Source organism: Amblyomma maculatum, chromosome 10 (assembly GCF_055883805.1).
Source record: "Amblyomma maculatum isolate TAMU_Amacu chromosome 10, ASM5588380v1, whole genome shotgun sequence".
Taxonomy (NCBI): Eukaryota; Metazoa; Arthropoda; class Arachnida; order Ixodida; family Ixodidae; genus Amblyomma; species Amblyomma maculatum.
Window position 1 is genome coordinate 117,136,178 of NC_139353.1, and position 20,907 is coordinate 117,157,084.

Below are 20,907 nucleotides of genomic sequence, written 5' to 3' on the forward strand. Positions count from 1 at the left end.
ATCCTCCAAATGTTGTTAGGAGACGCAACATGTAACTCTTGTGGGACTCATTTTTTTAACTTTAACAGGAATGATTAGCTTGTGTCAGCTTTCCGCAAACAACACGCGTCGGTCTTTTTCTAACCCTATGTGGACAGTACAATTGACGTAAGGTCAAAGCGGCCTAAAATCATGATGTGGGAAGCCCAATAAGCATCCATGTTGGTTTTGTTTGATGAGGGTTGCTCCGCAAGGCAGAGGTTTCTTCTTTTTTTTGGACTAAGGTACCGAGGTTGCAAGCCAAATCTGCGCTAGTTGGTATAAGTACCACAGCTAGCTTAAGTGACAGTTTTGGGGTTTGTATATATGTTCTTCTATAGAACCGTTAGATATACCACATTATAAAGTATTCTTATATATCACTCTAAACGCAGTAGCAGATCCCAAGCGTATTTTTAGCTCTTCGTAGAATGTGGAATTATGTCATACCCAAACTTAATTGATATACGTAGGCTGGTAGACTAGGTAATGAAACAACTGGATAAGGAACAGGTAAGAATAATGGATAATGGAGTCCAACTGATTAACATGAAATCTGGCGATGACATTGGGTTGAGGAGTAGATACGTCGGCAAATACAAAAGCGTGATCAATGTTCCAATGAGACAAACCATTAGGACTGAAATAAATGTGTGGAAGACTAAATTATGGTTTCGAATGAAACGGTTCGGAAAGGATCGGATTATTGCTGGCTAGAAGTGCCAAATGACTGGGACAATCAGACTGAACTAGAGAGTATTTGATCTATTATCAGAATATAAACGGCAATGACTTGCGACCCTCTAGAGAAAAGTATATGACAGCTTTATCCTCAAGTAATCACCACTTATTAGGAAGAAAAATAGAGGCCAACCTTAACAGCTCCACCTAAATTGTGAGCTACGCCGACGGCTATCAAAAATGACCAGATGAACATTAAGAGACAGCAAGTTTTTGTCCCGGAAATAAATTTAGTTTGTAATATGATATTTATCATAAATTCGATGCTAGCTGTGTAGATTTACTGAACCTTCTGTGATTTACTCGCGAATGAATGCATGATGATGGCATATAGGCTGCATCGTCCATCGGCCTGTGAAACGTTGTACACCTGCTTATTCCTCGCAGAAACATGGCATAATTACTGTGAATGTTATCATATTCCAACTGGCCTATTTGGGGCTTAAAGTAACGCATATGAAGTACGATGGCTGGAAATTTGTCTTTTTACACCTGTAGCAGGCAAACGTTGGAAACGATAAAAATCCGTAATTAGGAGATGTGTAGGAAAAATAAGGAACAGCTTAATCAGCAATGTTTTTATTATATTTATATCATATATGCTAGACATTGTCGACTTCGACACAATGACGGACAGCTTCGAGCAAGTGAAACTTTCTGGAGTATTGTCAGAAAAGCTTGCCAGTTTTTTCACTAGGAAGAGCTGCTACTTTGTGGATTTTTGTGATATTTCACTTCGTAGGCTCCTTGATTATCCGAGCAGTTACACCTGGGGTGTCTTTTCATACAAAATGCATCATACATACATAGTTTATGGGCTTCAGTGAGCTTCGGATGATAGCCAGAGTGCCATGTGAATATCCATGGGCACCTGAAGGAAATTCTATAGCACTCCGGTTCTAGGTTCCCAACCATTATATACCTTAGCAAAGTTTAGAGGAATATATGCCTGAATTGATAGATCAGAAGTCATATCATTACCTCTAGGAGCTTATAGAGACAGAATTTATTTACACTAGACTGCAGCCCATGTAAACAATTTTAGCTAGTTATAGGAAAATGTATGTCACAAGAGGTGATGCAAATAGTCGTGCTAATAGCAGGCTATAAATATGTAAACAGATATAAAACTGAAGACTACTAGCCTTAAAAGCAGTTTTAAGTAGGTGTATAACACACCATGTTCCTTAGGCTATAGGCGAGTAGGCATAACATTTCGTTAGCTGCTATAGATCTATAGTATTCAAAGCATATAAGGTGCTTAGCTGGCTAGGGGATATTTGTATTTTTCTTCGCCTTAACACCAGCATTCATATAACTATATTTTGGTCCCCATAGCGAAGCGGGTACTCCCGCAGCTACAGACTTTAGTGCATACGTACGGCTTTTACTTATGTCAAGGAGGTATTCTGCTCTAAAAATAATATTGCCGCATTCCTAATCAATCTTTTGGCGCCGTCATGCGGCCAAGCTGCATTACTTGACTTTTTAGCTATCCTTAGCCACGATAGTCACTCCGGTGTTCTTCGTCTTTGTCTATCGAGATCCCAGCTGCCTTGCCCACTTACGTTCGCTCGTTAAACTTGCCTTCCAGGTGAACCTACTTTGGCAGTTCTGGCTGTTTGACGGTGACATTTATGGAGCCGTGGCGAGTGTCGTCCGATGTACGCTGACTTCGAAGGTACTTTTGAATTCAGTTACGAGTGCGTGGATACAACTCCTGTCCACAAGGCGAGCCGTTGCCTGCGAAGCCTACAGCCTGAGTTCAGCGGTATGAGAACACCTCCTAGAGCCGTGAAATATACCACCGGCCGCAATATTCCTCAGCAGTCTGAAATGATCCCGCCGTTTGTCCTCCACAACTGTATCACCACCTTCATTCCATGGTGATAGGTTCGAGACCGTTGAAGGCTGGTTGGCCAGTTTTGACCGCGTGGCGAGCTTCAAATAGACATGCGTGTATCCATTTTAAGATCCACGAGTAGCCTCTGGCAAGGAGCCTTGAGTGTGTGATGTAATCCCCTGACTACTTTAAAAATAAAGAAAACAAAACCAGGGCGACGATGAGCGCAAGCTACAGAACGTCTATATTACATTGCTTGATTCACTCAAACCACGTTCTGTGTTGGTTATCAACCCTCAAAAATTTGACTGGATGCCTGGGACGTTGGATTCCGCGTTTGCAGGAATACCACTTCGATGTCACATACAAATCGGGTCGCCAACATCGAGATGCCGATGCTCTTTTCCGTTGCCGGCGCCGAGAATCACCACCTAATGCTTCTTCGCGCCTTCTTGCATGCACCCTCGACGTCCCAATGTCGTACAGAGCTCCAAACATCACCTGTGCTACTCCTGCCGCTGCTTCAGATCGCTACGCCATCATTTCAAACTAGTGGGCAGATCCCTACTGTCTTTCCCTAATCAACCTTCTCACCGGTGATTCTCACGCTCCTACGCTAGGATGCGCAGGCAACTCCAAAAGTTCAAAATTGACAACGGCGTGCTCTCGCGTTATATTTATTGCTCTGAACGCACCTGTGGGGTCCCCGTTATTCCGAGAGCGCTTCGCGCCCGTATCCTGGCGGCTTTCCACGATGATGCTAAAGCCGGTCATTTAGGCTTTCATAAAACTTACCGCCGCGTGAAAACCCGTTTCTTCTTGCCAGGCCTCGCCTCAAGCGTGGGAAAATACGTCGCCTCTTGTCTGCCATGCCAACGCCGCAAACGGCCGACTTCTCCTTCTGCTGGCCTACTACAGCCGCTATCTTGCCCTGCTACTCCTTTCGCCGTTGTTGGCATAGACTTATACGGTACACTTTCATTGTCCGCACGAGGTAATCACTGGCTCGTCACCGCCGTCGACCACCTAACACGCTACGCTGAGTCCGCTGCCCTGCCTAATGGCTCAGCACATGAGGTCGCAACCTTCTTTTTGAAATAGCTCCTACTGTGCCATGGGGCCCCTCAAGCGCTTCTTAGCGATCGTGGCCGCGCGCGCGCGCGCGCGGCGCGCCCCTTACAAAAATGGCTATTGAATTTCTGTTACCCACGTAATGTGTTTTTGATGAGTCATCAACCACTCAAAGGAGATTCAAGATTAGATGTGTTTTAACATCATATCCGCAGCAGACTTTCCTTTGAGATCACACATGAAGTTTTGTGCCTGGAAAACGCAACAGTATTTTTGGGTAAGATCTAATGTGGAAATACATTGACTTTCTCAAATGAGGAAATGTATACATCACTAAGTGAATACATATTATTTCTTTGTTAACTGCACACTTTCAGAGCCCTATGTTTTCATTTCTGATTAGCATATGTAGGATGTTGCCTAAGAAACAATTTTTATGTGTTTTAACATGAGATCCGCAACGGACTTTCATTTGAGATTACGCAAGAAGTTTTGTACTTGGAAAACACAACAGTATTTTTGTATAGGAGCTAATGTGGAAATACATTGACTTTCTCAAATGAGGGAAATTATACATCACTAAGCGAATGTATATTCTTTACTATGTTTTCATTTCTGTTTAGCATGCACTGTAAAAACAAAAAACAACTTTTTGGACATTTGTTTCATTCAAAACACGCTTACACCCTGCGTCTTGGGTGTTTGTGTCATTGCAAATCACTTCTTGCCAAGCGAATGGGTGCTGTGGTTGGACAATATGCTTGAGGGTGTTACGGGCAAGAATATTGTTGTGTACGCGAACCGACGCACTGCCACACCACCTCCAAGCAAACGGACGCAAGGCCGCTCCATTTCCAATGCCTCCTTGCACCTGCGAGTAGGCCGTTTTGGAGAGACCAGCAGGGATACCCCGGCCTGCGCCGACGACGACGCGCGGACGTAACCCGAGCCGTGCGTTGACTCGGAACTGGACCGTCCTGGGAGCATGTGCGCCACCAGGGCACGAGAAGCAATGCCTTCTTTATAATGCATGATATTTTGCGTGTTTCTTAAGCTTTCGAGCTCCTTCTTGCTCTGCGTATAGATTAGCCGAGCCCTCAGTCATCGCATCGCTTCCCGAAATGTTTAGATACAAATAAGATTTAGTTACCAGTAAAGTAGTGTTGGCGCTGCTGCGCTTGCCGGTATTGAAGCTTGGTCGCACTTTTTTTCCTTAAAGGTTCGTGCTACAGCTCCGTGTTCAGCGAAAATTACGCCCAAGGTAGCAACCACCGAAGAGCCAGCGCTGATAAATTTGCCAGCGATGCCAAACTCGACATGTTAAAATGACTGCAGTGGACAAAATAGTGCGCATAGGTATCTAGAACATTAGATGCAAGTTCTAATGGTCAAGAAGTTGTAATTGTTAGAGCAGCCGCAACGGCCTGTACACTTCGAAACATGCTTCGAAACATTGTCCCAATCTTATGAATGCAGTCCAGACATAAGAAGCAAATACGTTACCGGCACTACCAGTTCCTTGAGTGGCCGAGTGGTTAGCGTAGAAAGCTACGGAGTAAGAGGTACCGAGTTCGAATCGCGCCAGAGGTGCAGTTTTTTTTTTCGCTTAGTTTTAATTTTTTTATTTTTTAGCTTTTTTAATGTAGTTGAGGTGCTTCGCTGCGTTTTAGCTTTTACTTTTTATCCAAAAGTGCTCATTGGTCAACACTCATGAACAACACACAAGAAATGCACACATTAGGTACCAACCAGAAACACGGTGGCCAACTTTCTTGTGAAACTCATCAAAAATGCATCAAGAAAATGTATAGAAATGTTAATGTGCATGATGAGGAATGTAATTACCATTTAATCAGAAACTCATTAAGCTTTTTTGTAAGGACGGACATTTCTGTCGACGATTGTAGCAGAAGTTCTTGAGGCCTCAACCACACATCACAAATTGACCTCCAGCTATCACCCGCAGACCAATGGGTTGACTGAGCGGTTCCACCGCACGCTTTCTGACATGTTGTCTATGTACGTCGACCAGGACCACCGAAACTGAGACGCAATACTTCCTTTTGTTACGTTCGCCTACAATACGGCTGTACAGCGGACGACAGGATATACCCCGTTTTTCCTCGTTTACGGCCGTTCTCCCGCTACCTTTCTTGATGCCTAGTTCCTTTCTACACATGCCAGTTCTTCATCCTCTCTTCCTGACCAGTTCCTTTCCCGAGTGGCCAAATCTCGCTGGCTCGCTCGCGTCAACACGGATGCTAGCCAGGAAGACCGCAAGTGCCGCTATGATGCAACCCATCGCCAAGTTTCGTTCCGTCCCGGTGACGAGGTGTTACTTTGGACCCCATTAAGCACTCCCGGCCTCTGTGACAAGTTCCAGCACCGTTACATTGATCCTTACACAGTTCTTGAAAAAACCTCCCGGTCAGCTATCGCGTCTCCCCTGTTTACCCTCCTCCGGAAAGTCGTTACCGTGGCACTGAAGTTGTCCACGTTTCACGCCTGAAGCCTTTTATTCGGCGCAATCCTGTGGACTAATTGCGGCCAGGCTGGCCGCTTCAACTGCGCGGGCGAAAGAGTGTGAGCACTGTGTGGCGCTTCATCTTCCACACGGCTGAACGTGCTGCTGCATCTTCATCCTGCTCCCTCTTGTAGATACCCATCGTCATCGCGGAGTGTGATTGACTTCAGTGTGCGACCAAGGCTTCAAGTCTGCGATAGCGATAAAACCTGATCCCCCAAGTCCGACCTTCGCGTTACCTTACATTGTTCTTATTTGAAACTTTATTGCCGCCGATACAAGAGGTTCCCCTACTCCCCCACCCAGGTACGCAGACCCGAATAGGGGCTTGGACTGCTCGACTAGGAGAGCGCAAGGATACATTGATTCTTCGCGGCCTCTGCCGCCAGGCGGACGACTTCTTTTTGGGTCTCAAGGGTTTCGCTTTGGAGAAGGGATTCCCAAGCTTCCGTGTCATGAATGTTGGCCGCTGCGCCAGGCCTTTCCGAGTAGTGAGGGATCACCACTACTTGGCTGGTTGGCGAGCATTAAAGATCCATCCGGGCGGCTAGCACGCTGCAGTCATCGAATTCAAGAATTTGACGTGACCATCGTCTATACATAAGGCAAGAATCACAGCGATGCAGACTATTTGTCCCGCGCGCCTCTACCGCATAACAGCACTGAGTTCGAAGACGATTCTCTGTTTTTGGCGATATCGCCACGGACACTTTGGCTCAACAACAAAGAGACGTCCTCCAACTATTGCCTCTTATTGAGTATCTAGAACGAAGTAATCCAACTCCGCCCCGAATCTTCTCGCGTGGATTGCCATCGTTCTCTTTACGAGACGGCATCATGTACAAGAAGAACTACAGGCCGACGGAAGCTGTTTATCTTCTTGTCGCGACGACGTCCTGCAAACGTCCTACGACGAGCCTTTTTCTGGTCACATGAGTTTTTCCCGAACGTTGGCACGCATACGCCAAAAGTATTATTGTCCAATGCTCACTGCAGTGGTCAAGCGCTACGTGAAAACTTGCCGGCAGTGCCAACGTCGGATGATGCCGCCAACGTACTGAGCCGGCTTGGCTATTACATCTACTGATTATCCGCAAGTCCCGTTCCAACAAGCCGGCATGGATTTACTCAGCCCGTTTTCGGAGTCCTAATCCGGTCACCGGTACAATGTGGTCGCCACAATCTATCTCAGCCGATACTGAGAAACGTAAGCGCTTCCTCGTGGAACCGCTCCTGAAATTGCGACCTTTTTTTTTTGCTTAGCATTGTACTTCGTCACGGTGCGCCCGCAGTAATAAATGGCAGGGGGACGGCTTTTACTTCGGCGGTTACAGAGTACTTTATGCGACTCAGAAGCACAAGTCACTGGAGGGTAACGCTTATTATCCGCAAACAAATGGAGTCACCGAACGGCCTAATAAGACAACCACCAACATGATTTCAATGTATGTCGACGAGGACCATCGAAACTGGGACACAATACTTATATCACCTTCGCGTATATTACTGCACCGTAAGAAACGACGCACTACCCTCTGTTTTATTTAGTCCACAGTCGCGAAGCCATAACTATGCTGGACGCAATGCATGCTTCCTGATGGTGTTAATGCCACAGTCATGGTGCTGATGAATTCCTTCTGCATGACGAGGCCACCCGCCAACTTTCTCGACAGAGTATCGGGCGCCAGCAAGAAAAAGATGTTCACCGGTATAATATACGCCACAGAAATGCGACTAACGAGCCTGCAGAACCAGTTTGGGTGTGGAGCCCAATTTTTATGACGGGTCGGCCTGAAAACCTGCTTCGCCGATATTTCGCCCGTATGAGGTAGCCCGCCAACTCAGCGAAGGGAACAATGAAGTTATTTCCCAGGAAACTGTTCGTTTCTCACGACTGCCAACATTTAATTTGTACACGTCGCACGAATGAAGGCTTACCACATCCGTTACCCACTCGTTCGTATCTATTCCCCCAGCCAACCGATACTACCGATGTACCTTCGACGTTCAGATGCCAACTCTTAGAGCAGAGGTTGGCGCCTTTCAAAGAGGGGGAGTAATGCCGCATTCCTAATCAATCTTGCGGCGCCGTCATGCGGCCGGACTGCATTGCCGGACTTGTGAGCTGGCCTTAGCCATGCTAGTCAACCCAGCGTTCTTCGTCTTCCTCTCTCGAGCTCCCGGCTCCCTTGCCCACAAATATTCGCTCAATAAACCCACCTTCTTGGTGAACTTACTTCGGCGGCTCTGGCTGTTTGACGGTGACAATATACAGCAGCCGCACAAATCAATCCAGCAGTGTTTAATAAAAGGAATGGCACAGAAAATAGTGACCAAGCCTTACAGTTAGCTTTAACTAACAAACATGAAGGCATAGATCACAAATCATCAACCATACTTTATTTAGCGGCCTGTACTACAGTGCAGGTTTTCAAAGATATAGTTTTTGTGGTTTCAGGCAGCTATAATAAAATGTTATGACTTGCAAACAAACCGGATTAAGACTTGCTTGAATAAATATCAAAAACGCTTAAAATGTTCTATGGGTGGTTGAACAAGGGTACGAGTCCATCCCAGCAACTGGCTGCCATGTACTTTCTATTTATTATTTGTCATAAGGGATAAGCATCCTAACGGCTACATCATTTCAGTCGTAAATAATTAATGCGCATTTCTCAAGAAATAATTCCTCTTGCATGCCTTTTTTGCATCAACAAGAGCACAACTCTCGGTGGCAGGCCATACAAACGAGAAAAGCGTAAGCCTGGGAATTGCTGTGCTGTCCGCCAGATATGCCAGCGACATTCCGCGAGTGAAGGATACTGCTGCTTTCCTTTGTGGTAAACCAATTACAGAAGTTCGGTTAACATTGGTGCGCTGAGCGGAACACTGATGTTGTTCGACAAGAAAACGCTATTTACCAAGTGACGCTTCTCCTCCACTGAGACTGGAAGCTGAAAACTGAAATCTGAAGTTGGCTGCCGGTCATCTTAGCTCCCTGTTACGCACTTAATAGGGTCTAATTATTTGCCTAATTGATCCACTTCAGCTATTTTTATCACATGCACACTTTTTCCTTACGCTTTATCGATGGGCGATTGTTCCGGTATGCCGACCACTTTCTCTTTTACGGTTCCGACAATGCCACAAACATATGAAACCCGCCAACATACCCATGCTTACGCATTAATAACGTAACTAGGACTCGTAATCGCCAAGCGCTTCGCTTGAAGGCACAGCATTCGATGTACATTTGGCATCCCTTCGACCCTCCGTTGCAAGTTAGCCTCTTAATTGAGTAATAGATCTGTGCTTTACGGCCTAGGAAATGGTATGACACCATCACGAAAACTATGACGAAAGGTTTCATAATAACATTGTTACGAAACTAGGGAAGACATAATTGGAAGGTAAAATATCTACGATCCGAATAACTCTCATGTGCTAGCTTTCAACTTGAGTAGCAGATGTACACTATGTGAAGTGAGAAATCGTATTACAACGCACTTAACGGTCTGCGACGAACTGCTGCCTAATATTCTTGGTAATAATTTTTGTCCAAAATACACAAAAAAGACGTTAAAATATGTATGTTGGTTCAAATCCCTCTTATAAGCTTGTCTTGACATTGGTAAATATTATTACGGGAAATATTCACAGTATGGCAGTTGTCCACACCACTGAGGATGATCACAGCACAACACTGGCACAGCACAGCACTCGTCTGTGTCTTCTTCTTCTGGGAGTGTGTCGCGCTTCTTTTTCGTCAGTACGACAAGCGAATACCGATCAGTAACACTACCGGCCTTAGGGAAAAGCACAGTCCCGGTGCGTTCTACGTTTGTGAAACAGAACGTGCATAATAGGGCTTCAGGCGGGTTACGTGCACTATTTCAGAGGATGGCACTCTGGACGAGGATTTCGGAGGGACAGATTCAACTTCGTATGTGACGTCTGTCACGGGGCGCAAAACACGGTAAGGGCCTGTGTAACGGGGCAAAAGTTATTCACACAAGCCCACACGACGGCACGGGAGCCACAGCAAGACGATTGACCCAGGAGTGTAGTGGACATCACGGTGGCGACTGTCGTACCGGAACTTTTGACAGTCTTGGGATGCAGAGAGCCTGGCATGAGCTGTCCGGCGGGAATCATGAGCGCGGGCTACGGCATCACTGGCGTAAGTACTGGTGGCGTCTGTCGCGGGTAGTAAGGTGTCGAAGGGCAGTAACGGGTGTCGGCCAAATAACAGATAAAATGGGGACTATCCAGCGGTAGAATGGACAGATGAATTGTAGGCGAAAGTCACAAAGGGTTGATGAACGTCCCAATCCCGGTGGTCGTCAGACACATACATGGACAGCATGTCTATGAGGGTACGATTTAGGCGTTCCGTGAGGCCGTTGGCCTGGGGGTGATAGGCTGTGGTGAATTTTTTAGGGGCACCATGATCTAGAATCACGTGTTCTAGGAGGAAGTCAGCGACGTCTGTGGCGCAGCTGGTCGGGATGGCTCTGGTAGTAGCATACCACGTAGCATAATCGGTGGCGACAGCGATCCACTTGTTCCCCGAGGCGGAAACTGGAAAGGGCCCAAGAAGGTCAATACCTACACGGGAAAATGGGTCAGTGGGTATGGGGATCGGCTGCAAATGACCTGAAGGCAAAGTTGTCGGCTTCGTTCGACGATGACGCAATTCACATGCGGCAATGTACTGCTGAACGGACCGGTAGAGCCCCGGCCAGTAGAAGCGTCGGCGCAGGCTGTCGTATGTGCGAGAGACACCCGGGTGGCCAGTCGTAGGTGCACCATGGAACTGGTCAAATGGTGGAACGCAGATGTTGAGGAACGACGAGCAAAATGTCTGCGCCGTCTGGCCGCATATTGCGTCGGTATACTGTGTTCTCGTGGAGTGCATATAAGGCAAGAGATGGATGAGGTCGGTCGCAGGTCAGACGGAGGATAATGGAATGGAGCAAAGGATCTAAGTGTTGTTCGTCGGCAATGTTAGAAAAGGCCGACACAGACAAGACACATGCGTCATTGTCAGAGTCGGTAGGACTAGGGGAGTCGACGGGATGACGGGACAAGCAGTCTGCATCTTGGTGAAGCCGGTCGGACTTGTACACGACTTAAAATGTATACGCTTGTAATTAAAGCGCCCAGAGCCCCAAACGGCCTGTAGGATCTTTGAGGGAGGAAAGCCAACACAAGGCAAGATAGTCTGTTATAACAGTAAAATGCCGGCCAAACAAAAAGGGCGGAATTTTGTAATAGCCCAAACAAGTTCCAGGCTCTCTGCACGTGTTATATATATATATATATATATATATATATATATATATATATATATATATATATATATATATATATATATATATATATATATATATCATATTATTATATATATATCTCATATGCTATGTTAGATCAAATGACATCAACCGCGACGCTTTACGAAGAGCAAATTGCGCCACAGTTTTGATATAAATATCGTGACCACTGTGGCTACATAGAAATATGCCTACAGGCATTTTTTCAGAATCACTCGTGCTGAACATTGCGGTCACCAGACCTCGTTTGGCACAATTGTTCATACATTATAAGGGAAATTTTGGGTAACGGTATCGAGTGATAAATTATGGTTCCTGCGTTGGGCTATCCGTATGCACGCCACACAACCATGTTCATAGAGCAAGTGTATAGCTTGAAATTGGAATTGAAACAGAACAATCTATATAAATAAATCTATCTAGCAAACCACAAAATATCTGTTCACAGTTAAAGAAATAAAATACAATTGCTGTAGAAATTTCGCCTGACAGACAAAGAGAGCCATGTGATCAGGGATCAAATCTTTAGGCTGGCTGCACAAGACTACATATATTAAACCACCCACAAGTCCTTACCAAATCCGAAATTGTTGGGGTACCGGCCATACATACATGGGACAATGCTTACAGCCGACTGTACCTTTCGTAGACCTATTATTTCGCTGCTTTCTTCTACCGTTAACCGCCTTGGCATTTCTACAGAGACTGAAGGCGCCAACAAAGAAACTGCCTTTAACGAACAGGCTCTGTCACGAAGAGGCTCTGGTAAACCTGGAAAGTTCGCCGAAAGCGCTTTTCGGACATGTTTTTCTTTTATTTTTTCTATAAATCACCAGTCGGGAATTTATGTGGGTTGTAAGACTATGTGGTAACAAAATATGTGAACGCCAACATGGCCCGGTTATCCCGATAACAATGAAAAAGAAATGGTATGCACAAACGATAAAGCAATGACCAAGAAATGTGTCGTGAAACGACAGTAGTAGCTCTTTGAACAGCGAAAGGGAGAGGTAAGCTCTCACAATTATGCCTTTACAGGATAAAATTATGCTATGCAAAGGTGCTGTATCAAATATTAGTCAGCTTCCGCTAAAGAAAGTTGAAATGCGTTTCGTTCACCTTATCAGCAAGCGCACAGAGGCGTCATCGTTAAACAAGATATCAGGCAACGACTGATATACAAGACAGTTATGATAGGGAAGAAAACACAGAAAACAAAGGCGGCAGGTTAGTCGGGGGGGGGGGGGGTTGCTTGTAGCCCAGAAGAGCGTAGACGGGCAAAAAGGGTGCGCAATCATTATCTTAGCAGTTTCAAAATCGGCCGCTATGCAGCTTGAAAGGCCCACCGGTCGATGCTCCCGCGATGACCTTTATATGGATGCGACTGTACATGCATGGGTACGGAAACCTAAATAGAACACAGGAGGAGCGAAGGAAGCCTGTTTCGCTAACCAGTCTGTTAATCACTTGGGTATGTCAATAATGAATGGCTAGGCTAACTTTGCTGCCAGTCTTTAAACGAGATCTTTGGACGTCTCCGTCTTCATCGCTTTTATTTCCTAAAACATCATCAAGTTCCTGGCCTCAAATCTACATCCTCTTTCAAAAGAAAAACATGCAAAACCTTTAAAATATTTGGTCAAAGAGACTAAGTCATGGAAAATAAAGGCTAAACGAAGCAATGTACAAAATCTAACTAAACCAGGGCTAAATTTTCCTCTTTTTTATGTATGTGCTTATCTAAGCGAAACCATCGGGTAATGTCTTTGTTTTATAAATGGTGCAAAATAAAATAACATTGGCAGGTCTTCTTGTTATAAATGACTTCATCACCACGCTCTAAATGTGGTCAAACGTAAAATTCACGAAGTCCATTATTCTGGGTGTAAAGGTAGTGGGTTTAGCATGCAGAACACACTATCTAATCCATAGTATACGTACTGCCCTGCTACATTGATGGCGCGGGCGGCTGTCCAAAGAGACCTATCTTGCAGCTGTAGAGCAGCGTCAGAAGTTCCATGTATTCTAAAGAAGGCATTACTAAATATTAAAATTTTTCATTGTTACCATAAATATTGTAGTGAGGCCTCAACGTACGAAAATATCATATCTGGGCCTGTTATATCTGATATGCGACAAGACGTAATTATATTCAACAGCAAATAAAGCCGTTTCTTAACAGATAAGAACTGTAATCAGATCAGATATGGCCATATATGCCGACAGATGTGCTCTTATTTGTCCAAAAGCGGTCTGTTCTAACGCAACTATACCCCAGATATGGAGGTATGTTGCGAACTAACACGGCAAGATCATGGCTATCTCCGGCGCCATCTCAAACCTCCGCATTTAGAGGCGGATCATAATAGCGCACAAGTCGGCCGTTCGGCCAATGCTTGAGGAGCCACATACACATTGTTTGTGTCACGTTCGTACAACGTAGCTACAGCAAGGGGGACATAAATCCCGTATACTTTACAAGCGTATAGATGGTAATAATTCTTCTGTAACGTGTTTGCGTACAGCCGCGCTGCCAGAACAGCGCACTGCGGCTGTATGCCATGATTTCCTGAAAGCATCTGAGGACCAAAAATACCTAAAGAATTCCTCTTTGGAAGTGTGTGGCCCATGCGTCTTTAACACATAGACCCTGCGCTAGAGGCACCCAATCGCAGTAGCATAACACAATAGGGGCCAGGGAATAAACGTTTACACGGAGGAAAAAAGCAGTAAGAAGATTTTATGTAATATATACCATACCTGCATATCAATAGGGATCATTTTAAAATAATCTTTTTGTAATATATGATTGAAGAGTTTGTGATGTATATTCAATGCATTAGATCAGTACGACTGGAAATATGTGAGATTTCATATGCTCTCGATACATGACACCTTTCAATCTACTGGCAGGCGTTTTTGCTTTTCGTGGACACGTAAAGACGCATATCTTTCATATATTTTGCAATACTTTGCTGTCATAAGGATCGGGATTCTGGAATTATTTATTCCTGGCCAATGATTTCAAAAGAGGATAAAGTGGTAAAAATAAATAAGACTAATGCGATGTAGGTAAAGGAGGGACTAGGTACGTAATTTGTTTTTATTATCAGCTTGATCGATGCTATTCAAAATTGGATCCGTGAAGTGTTTATGTGCTTCCATAGGCCACCCTGGCGGTAAAAGCTATAGCATAACCTATGGTAAAAGCCTGGGCATATTTTTCAATGCTGAGCAAGCATTTTAAACCATTGCAAGTTGATATAACTCCAGGACGGACAATAAGCAGAAGGTCGGGAAAATCTTTAGGTAGCTATGATCCAAAAAAGGTCAAAGTAAACATCAAATGCCAGCTGATGTTGGAATAGATTAACGCGTGACGAGACACATGATCACTGGTGTCAATATCGAGTATATAGAAAAGCGAGCCGCGCGCCTCTGCTGTAGCCGCGCCACAGATTCGGGGGAAGAGCAAATGAGCCGCCGTGCTCTCTACGATCATCCTCTGGCTGCATCTGACTGTCCGAAGGACATTGCGTTGCGAGCTGAAAGTTTGCGGAGGAGAGGCGGCAACTCTGGAACAACGTGAGGAACGTGTTACGAAGCGCCGCCTCAATGGTGATGCAAAGTGTGAGTGACGAGCAGCACAGAGTGCCGCCGCGCCGCTGTCGCCGCTTCTGCGTCAACACGGACAAACGCAGTATTGATCAAATTCAGCTACCGCTTCACATTACGATCTATAAAAACTAAACCACAGCTCTTTTCTACCCTGCTGTTGAGGCGGCAAAATCCTTTATATAGAGTTCCTTAAGGAACCTTGTCCTACTCAAAACGAACAAAAAGACTTCCCCTAGCGGATATGCATATAGAAATGATGGATTCCACAAATGGCCCCAGCTCCGCAGAAGGCATCCTCCGCTTTAGCAAACAAACTGGATTCATCGCCACTCTACAACTGCCATTGGTATTGACACTTTAATGCAGATTACGCATACCTGTGATCCATAGTGAATGGACAGTTGAGTTTTAAATCGTGTTGTTCCCTATGAGGAGAGAGAACTACCTCACGTAAATTATAGATGTATCTTTCATAGGTAAACATAACATGCCTTCTGTGAAAGCAGTTTACGCAATACTTCATCATCGGTAACAAGGATAGAGAATATCGCCTATGTTTCACACTTTACACGAAATACACAAAAGGGGAGCACTAACGGCAGGCATCCGCCTTTTAAGTCCTTGCCAGGGGAACGAACTCCGGCTAAAACGGAGAACAGAACCTTCTGAATCCCCAATTGACACATACCGTCTGGTCTTCCATGGTGCTCTGGCGGAGGTTTGACGGAGCTCTGAATCCACAATTCTAAAGGGATAAAAAAATAACGTATGGCAAGCAAATTGACAAAGGCTGAAGTTACGCTGTGTTCTGTAACCATACGCAGGTTGAAAGTACGCTTCTTTGCTTATTTGTTTTAACAGTTGAACTTTGGAAACGGCAAGTTTTATTTTCGGCAAGCGATGCACTCAACAGCAGACGGCGCAAGCATCGTGTTGCGCGCCGAGTGAGGCCAACGCTGCAAGGAACAACCTCCTTAGAGATAGGCCTGACTTCTCGAATTGCGCCGCTGAATGGAGCCCGGCCAGCTGCACGGTCTGATCGCGGCCTCTGCTGCAACCATATATCGTGAGCGGCGCCTTCGTGTTTTCATGCAACGAGTTTGACGTGAGACTGATAGTGCGAAGATACCTGCGCGAGTGACGATAAGGATCGTGTTACATCGAGTAAAGCAGATACTTCGTAGAGTTAGGCCTAACGTTTTCGAATTCGTCCTCCATGGCGAGCTCGGCTTAATGTCTCAATTTTCTGCGGCCACTGTTGAAATTGATACGTGAGTGGCGACACCTTCGCGGCAGCCTCCTACGGGTTTCAAGTACGACTGAGAATTAAAAGACGCCTTAGCGAGTTGTTCACTATAGTGGACGTCGTGAACGGTGTGTTGGCTTCTGCTTCGCTCTAATTTGACGTTGCTGTGTGCGCACCGGTGCAAGTTCTTCTGCGTTCGTTGTCGCCCTCATGACTTGCGCAATATTTCTGCCTTGATATGGAAGTCTTCAAGGATATGCTTGAAACCCAGTGTTGTGTTTTTCTGGGCGTAAATTATCATCGTACATGTTATTGCATTTATGTAGAAAGAAAGGAAGTAGATGGTTTGCACGGTATGAAAAAGAACTGAATAAGGGTAAATGGGGTACGCCTCAGTTCGCAGACGAGCCAACGTTGCGACAAGTGGACTTGCCCAGACGAAGACAAGTCCACTTGTCGAAACGTTGCCTCATCCGGGAACTGAGGCGTACCCCATTTACCCTTGTTCAGTTCTTTTTCATAATGTTATTGCATTTGTATCTTTTGGCGGAAAATCCTATTTTATTCTTTCCGTTCTGCATCTTAATCGCATCGAGCCAGCAGCCAAGAGCGCTTGAGGCGCTGTGGAACCAAAGGGCCTATTAGAGCAGGTATACTGTTTTAAGGACTCGTTGCTCTTTTCATTTGCATGATTAAGCGCCTGCGTTCGAAAGACGCATCATTAGTCCATTATCAGTGAAGCACCTGCGCTAAGTTTCGCCGAGCCCAGCATGCGCGCTCTGTGGTAGTTTTCTTACATGTCGGCACTAATATCTGCTGTTGCCACTGGAGAATGCTTCTTGGCATTTTTATTCAATTACGCAATCCCAGGAGTAATTGCCATTTTTGTTTCCATGCGTATATGTAAAATCCGCAGCCATTGGCAACCTTCTTGCCTGATCGTCTAACTGGCTGCACGCGATGCTAGAACTTATAGTTTTGAACTGATCTTTTTTTTTTTGTAAGCTGCAGTCCTAGAGGAAAAATTGTTTCTTCTGTGTATGTTACCCGAACTGCTTCTGTCTCGCTAAATGTTTCTGAATAGTATTGTTGTGGCTTTCAAGCAAAACCTGTCATGTACAAGGGTAGTCAGAAACTCAGTTAGCTTTCTGTTTATTCTTGTTTCAAGCTGACTGTTTCTTGTAAAAAAAAATGCTTCCGTGAATTACATATCACTGTCATGAATGAAAATTGTCAATGTCTTGATTTTCTGTCAAACAAATTACCTTTTTATGGCTCTGCCCTTCTTCACGCTCGTCCCTTTTGTTTGTTAACTCATGCGTTGATTGTGTTTTCTGAAATTGAAGTCCACAGTTCCGAGCGTAACATTGGGGAACATGTTTTAGCTATATCAGACTGTTGTTACGCCCTTCCGAACGATAACTAGGAAGCACTTCTTACATATCTTACCTAATGCCGCTGGTGCATTTGCGTGAAAAAAACAAATCATTGTATTTTCTGTTCGGAATCCATGATGAAGTTTCGAAGGCCGAAGCGTGGTGCCTAAAAATTTCGCTACAACCTTTCATGTTTCCATGTGCTCTCAGTATCCTTTTTTTTTTTACTTTATTTGTATTCTCACTATTTTACTCTTGTGTTATGAATGCTGTTGGGAATGGAAGGTGAATGTTTTTTTCTGGGTCTAGAAACTTCATAATGAGGCCGGACCTGTACTTATTCTGTATGGTAGTTTATATTTTACATTCCATGATTAAATAAAACCGCCTTGTACATGGTTTCTAATGTTACTTTCTCTGTTCCTTGTATGCTATCGAAGTATAATATGACATGTTTATACGGCGGCCATTACCACTGCTGTTGTATTCAATTGAATGTCGTAGTTACAAAGCGCAAACTGTCGCCATCGGCCAATTTTTTGTTTTCGCTGAATACGGTGGTAATCTGCGTGTGGTTGCGACAGTGTGTGTATGTATGACATCGCAATATAGCAGAGCCAGCATACAGAAGGATGTAACGGCGGCGATCTGGTGCGCGTTTCTTTTGACATCTTCGCTCTGTTCCTTGCAGCACTACTTCTTAACGGTGTTAGAAAATAAAGTTTATATTCAACCCCTTCTACGTCCTTTCGCGCTTACAGTCTTAACAAATCGCACACTTCCGCCAATAATGTACGCATAGGGTGAGAACGCGAAAGGTAACGCGAAAACATGGAGTAATTTATTTAACCATACCCGTGCCCGCTGCGCGATTAGGTTTAAATCTCAGTGGCGGTGTTATAATTGATGTCAAACCTATCCTACATCAATATTTCATATCAACTCCCGACGACGCACTAGCGCATTGGAATCTAGGAAAAATAGATAGAGCACCGGTTCGGGGCCTCCCACTATAGCGAAAATATTTCATTTGTTTGTATAGCTGTGTAACCCGGATAGCAATTATTTAAGCATCTACGTTATTTTAAACGTTTTCTTCTCGACCCTGCTGCTGTCCAAACGGATCAATTTAATTCCCAGCTGAACGATCTGTGATACTGCCTCAGCAGTTTAACCGACATTCTGAACTCCCATACGCTGGCAATGCGCACTTCAAGTCGCTGTGTTCAAGGACGTTCGTCCATGAGCCATGGTTCAATATCATACAGTCATTGTATTGCACTCTTGTCATAGCGTGAGACGCCCTATGATACGAGCTGCGGTACTTTTTGTCCTTTCTCACCAATTTCACCGGTCTTTGAGGAAGGTTAACCATGAAACTCTGACTTCAAGAAATGAAACTAAGCTTTCTATCGCACTTATAAAGCGATTGGGCAAGAATCTTAAATGGCTTCGCTGAGTAAAGATGCAGAAAAGCATCCCACTTGACAACCGAAAGGCAACACGCAGATGGATTCTGGTAAAACCTAAATATAAATAATAGACAATCGCAAAGACAACGCGAAACGCAAATCAGACAGCTTCCTGTAGCAATTTAAAAGGAGGGAGGGGGGCTTTGTGTAGCTCAGAATTATGTGCATTATATAGTATGTTTTAACATTGATAAGTTTTTTCTAGTTTATAAAAGGCGGTCGCAACATTCGCGCATCGAATTGAAGGCCACTACTCCCGCTTGTTTACGGGCTGACTCTCTCGTACTGCATGTGTGCCCATGCGCTATAAATTCGCTGCTGGGTGAATATTGCTCGAGATATTTTGTGGCGTCAAACAATCGCTGAAATCAGATGACTTTGCCAGCTCAAGCACTGCCTGTTAGTTTGGAGAGGAGGTAGTGAGTTGGCAAATAAGCCGGGAGCCTATTTTTGGCCCCCGTACAAAATAAATTGTGAGAAACCGAAAGTAGGCGACTAGAAGCGGTGAACAGGGCGTTTTGGTTTTTGTGATGCTGCGCGCTTGTTTTACCTACAGGTAGGGGAAATCTTAAAAAACCCCTGAAGAGCCGAAATGAGACAAAGAGGTTCCTCGCGGCGTCTTTGTGGCGCAGTGTATTAGCTCCGTATTTTTGAAAGCTATAGCAGGTATTTGAACCGAGTAATCAGATTGACAGACAGATACTGAACTTGTAAAACCTGTGTGACCTCTAGATTCCATTATAGAATGCGTTGCAAAATTAAATTGCCATAAAGAACTGCAGGTAAGGTCAGAATTGAAACTTTCGGCTGAAGGCGTCATAAAATGAGCACTATGAAAGGGTCTGGCGAATGTAATATTTAGCGTGAAATTCATAGCTGCTCTATATGTGGCATAAAGCTTATATTCATTAGCATGCACGTTTGTGAAACCGATTTAAAAAGGACATCGTTTACGCAATGAACAATCAAGACGATGTTCCGGGTCCGCACATATATGTGTATGGCTGCCTTCAGCTACTGCAGTTATTAATTGGAGCTGGTGGCCGTCGCCAGCAAAGAGAACCCATCACCTAACCAGATGACACAAACCCGGCTCGTGCACGTGCTGTCGCTTCTGGCTCGCACTGATATTAAAGCGCCACAAATGCATAAATCGGAATCCTGCTCATCGGCAAACATCACCGCGCCAATGATAACTCAGAAAGGTTCGGATGACATGGCTAACCTCAGACTTCATATGGAAGCTTGTGGTGCTGCTGTTAATATGTTAACATTGTTTTGTGCTAAAATGTATGGGCTAGGTATCTGTAACACACCTTCAGGTATTAGTAAGCGAATGTTAAAGTGACTTAGCGTGAAAATGCATCCTCACGGGGAGATGCAGATATGAGGCTTTTAAGCGGAGCTTATGTGGCCTCTAAAGCTATTTTATTATTATAAATACGTACTTTGAAATTTCAGGAAATGAATACCATAGGCTACACCGATATTGCAGCTATCAACACATCAGCAATTCTGCATAATTAGCAGAAAACAAAACACACACACACACCACACACACCACACACACACACACACACACACATATAACAAGTCGACTTGTAGAAACGTTGGCTCGACTTGCGATCTGAGGCTCCTCCCTCTACCCTTGTTTAGTGCTCTTTC

The 20,907-nt window shown here is 44.7% G+C and overlaps 1 protein-coding gene across 3 annotated transcripts in view; it reads left to right on the forward strand.

Annotated features, from left to right (window-relative positions):
* Positions 1-20,907, forward strand: part of LOC146177308 (uncharacterized) — a 141,975-nt gene that overhangs the window by 21,102 nt on the left and 99,966 nt on the right. For all 3 annotated transcript variants that reach the window (XM_084580423.1, XM_084580424.1, XM_084580422.1), the window contains exon 2: positions 2,354-2,440. In XM_084580423.1, the coding sequence (XP_084436549.1) occupies positions 2,354-2,440 (87 nt within the window). The remainder of the gene's footprint in view (positions 1-2,353; positions 2,441-20,907) is intronic.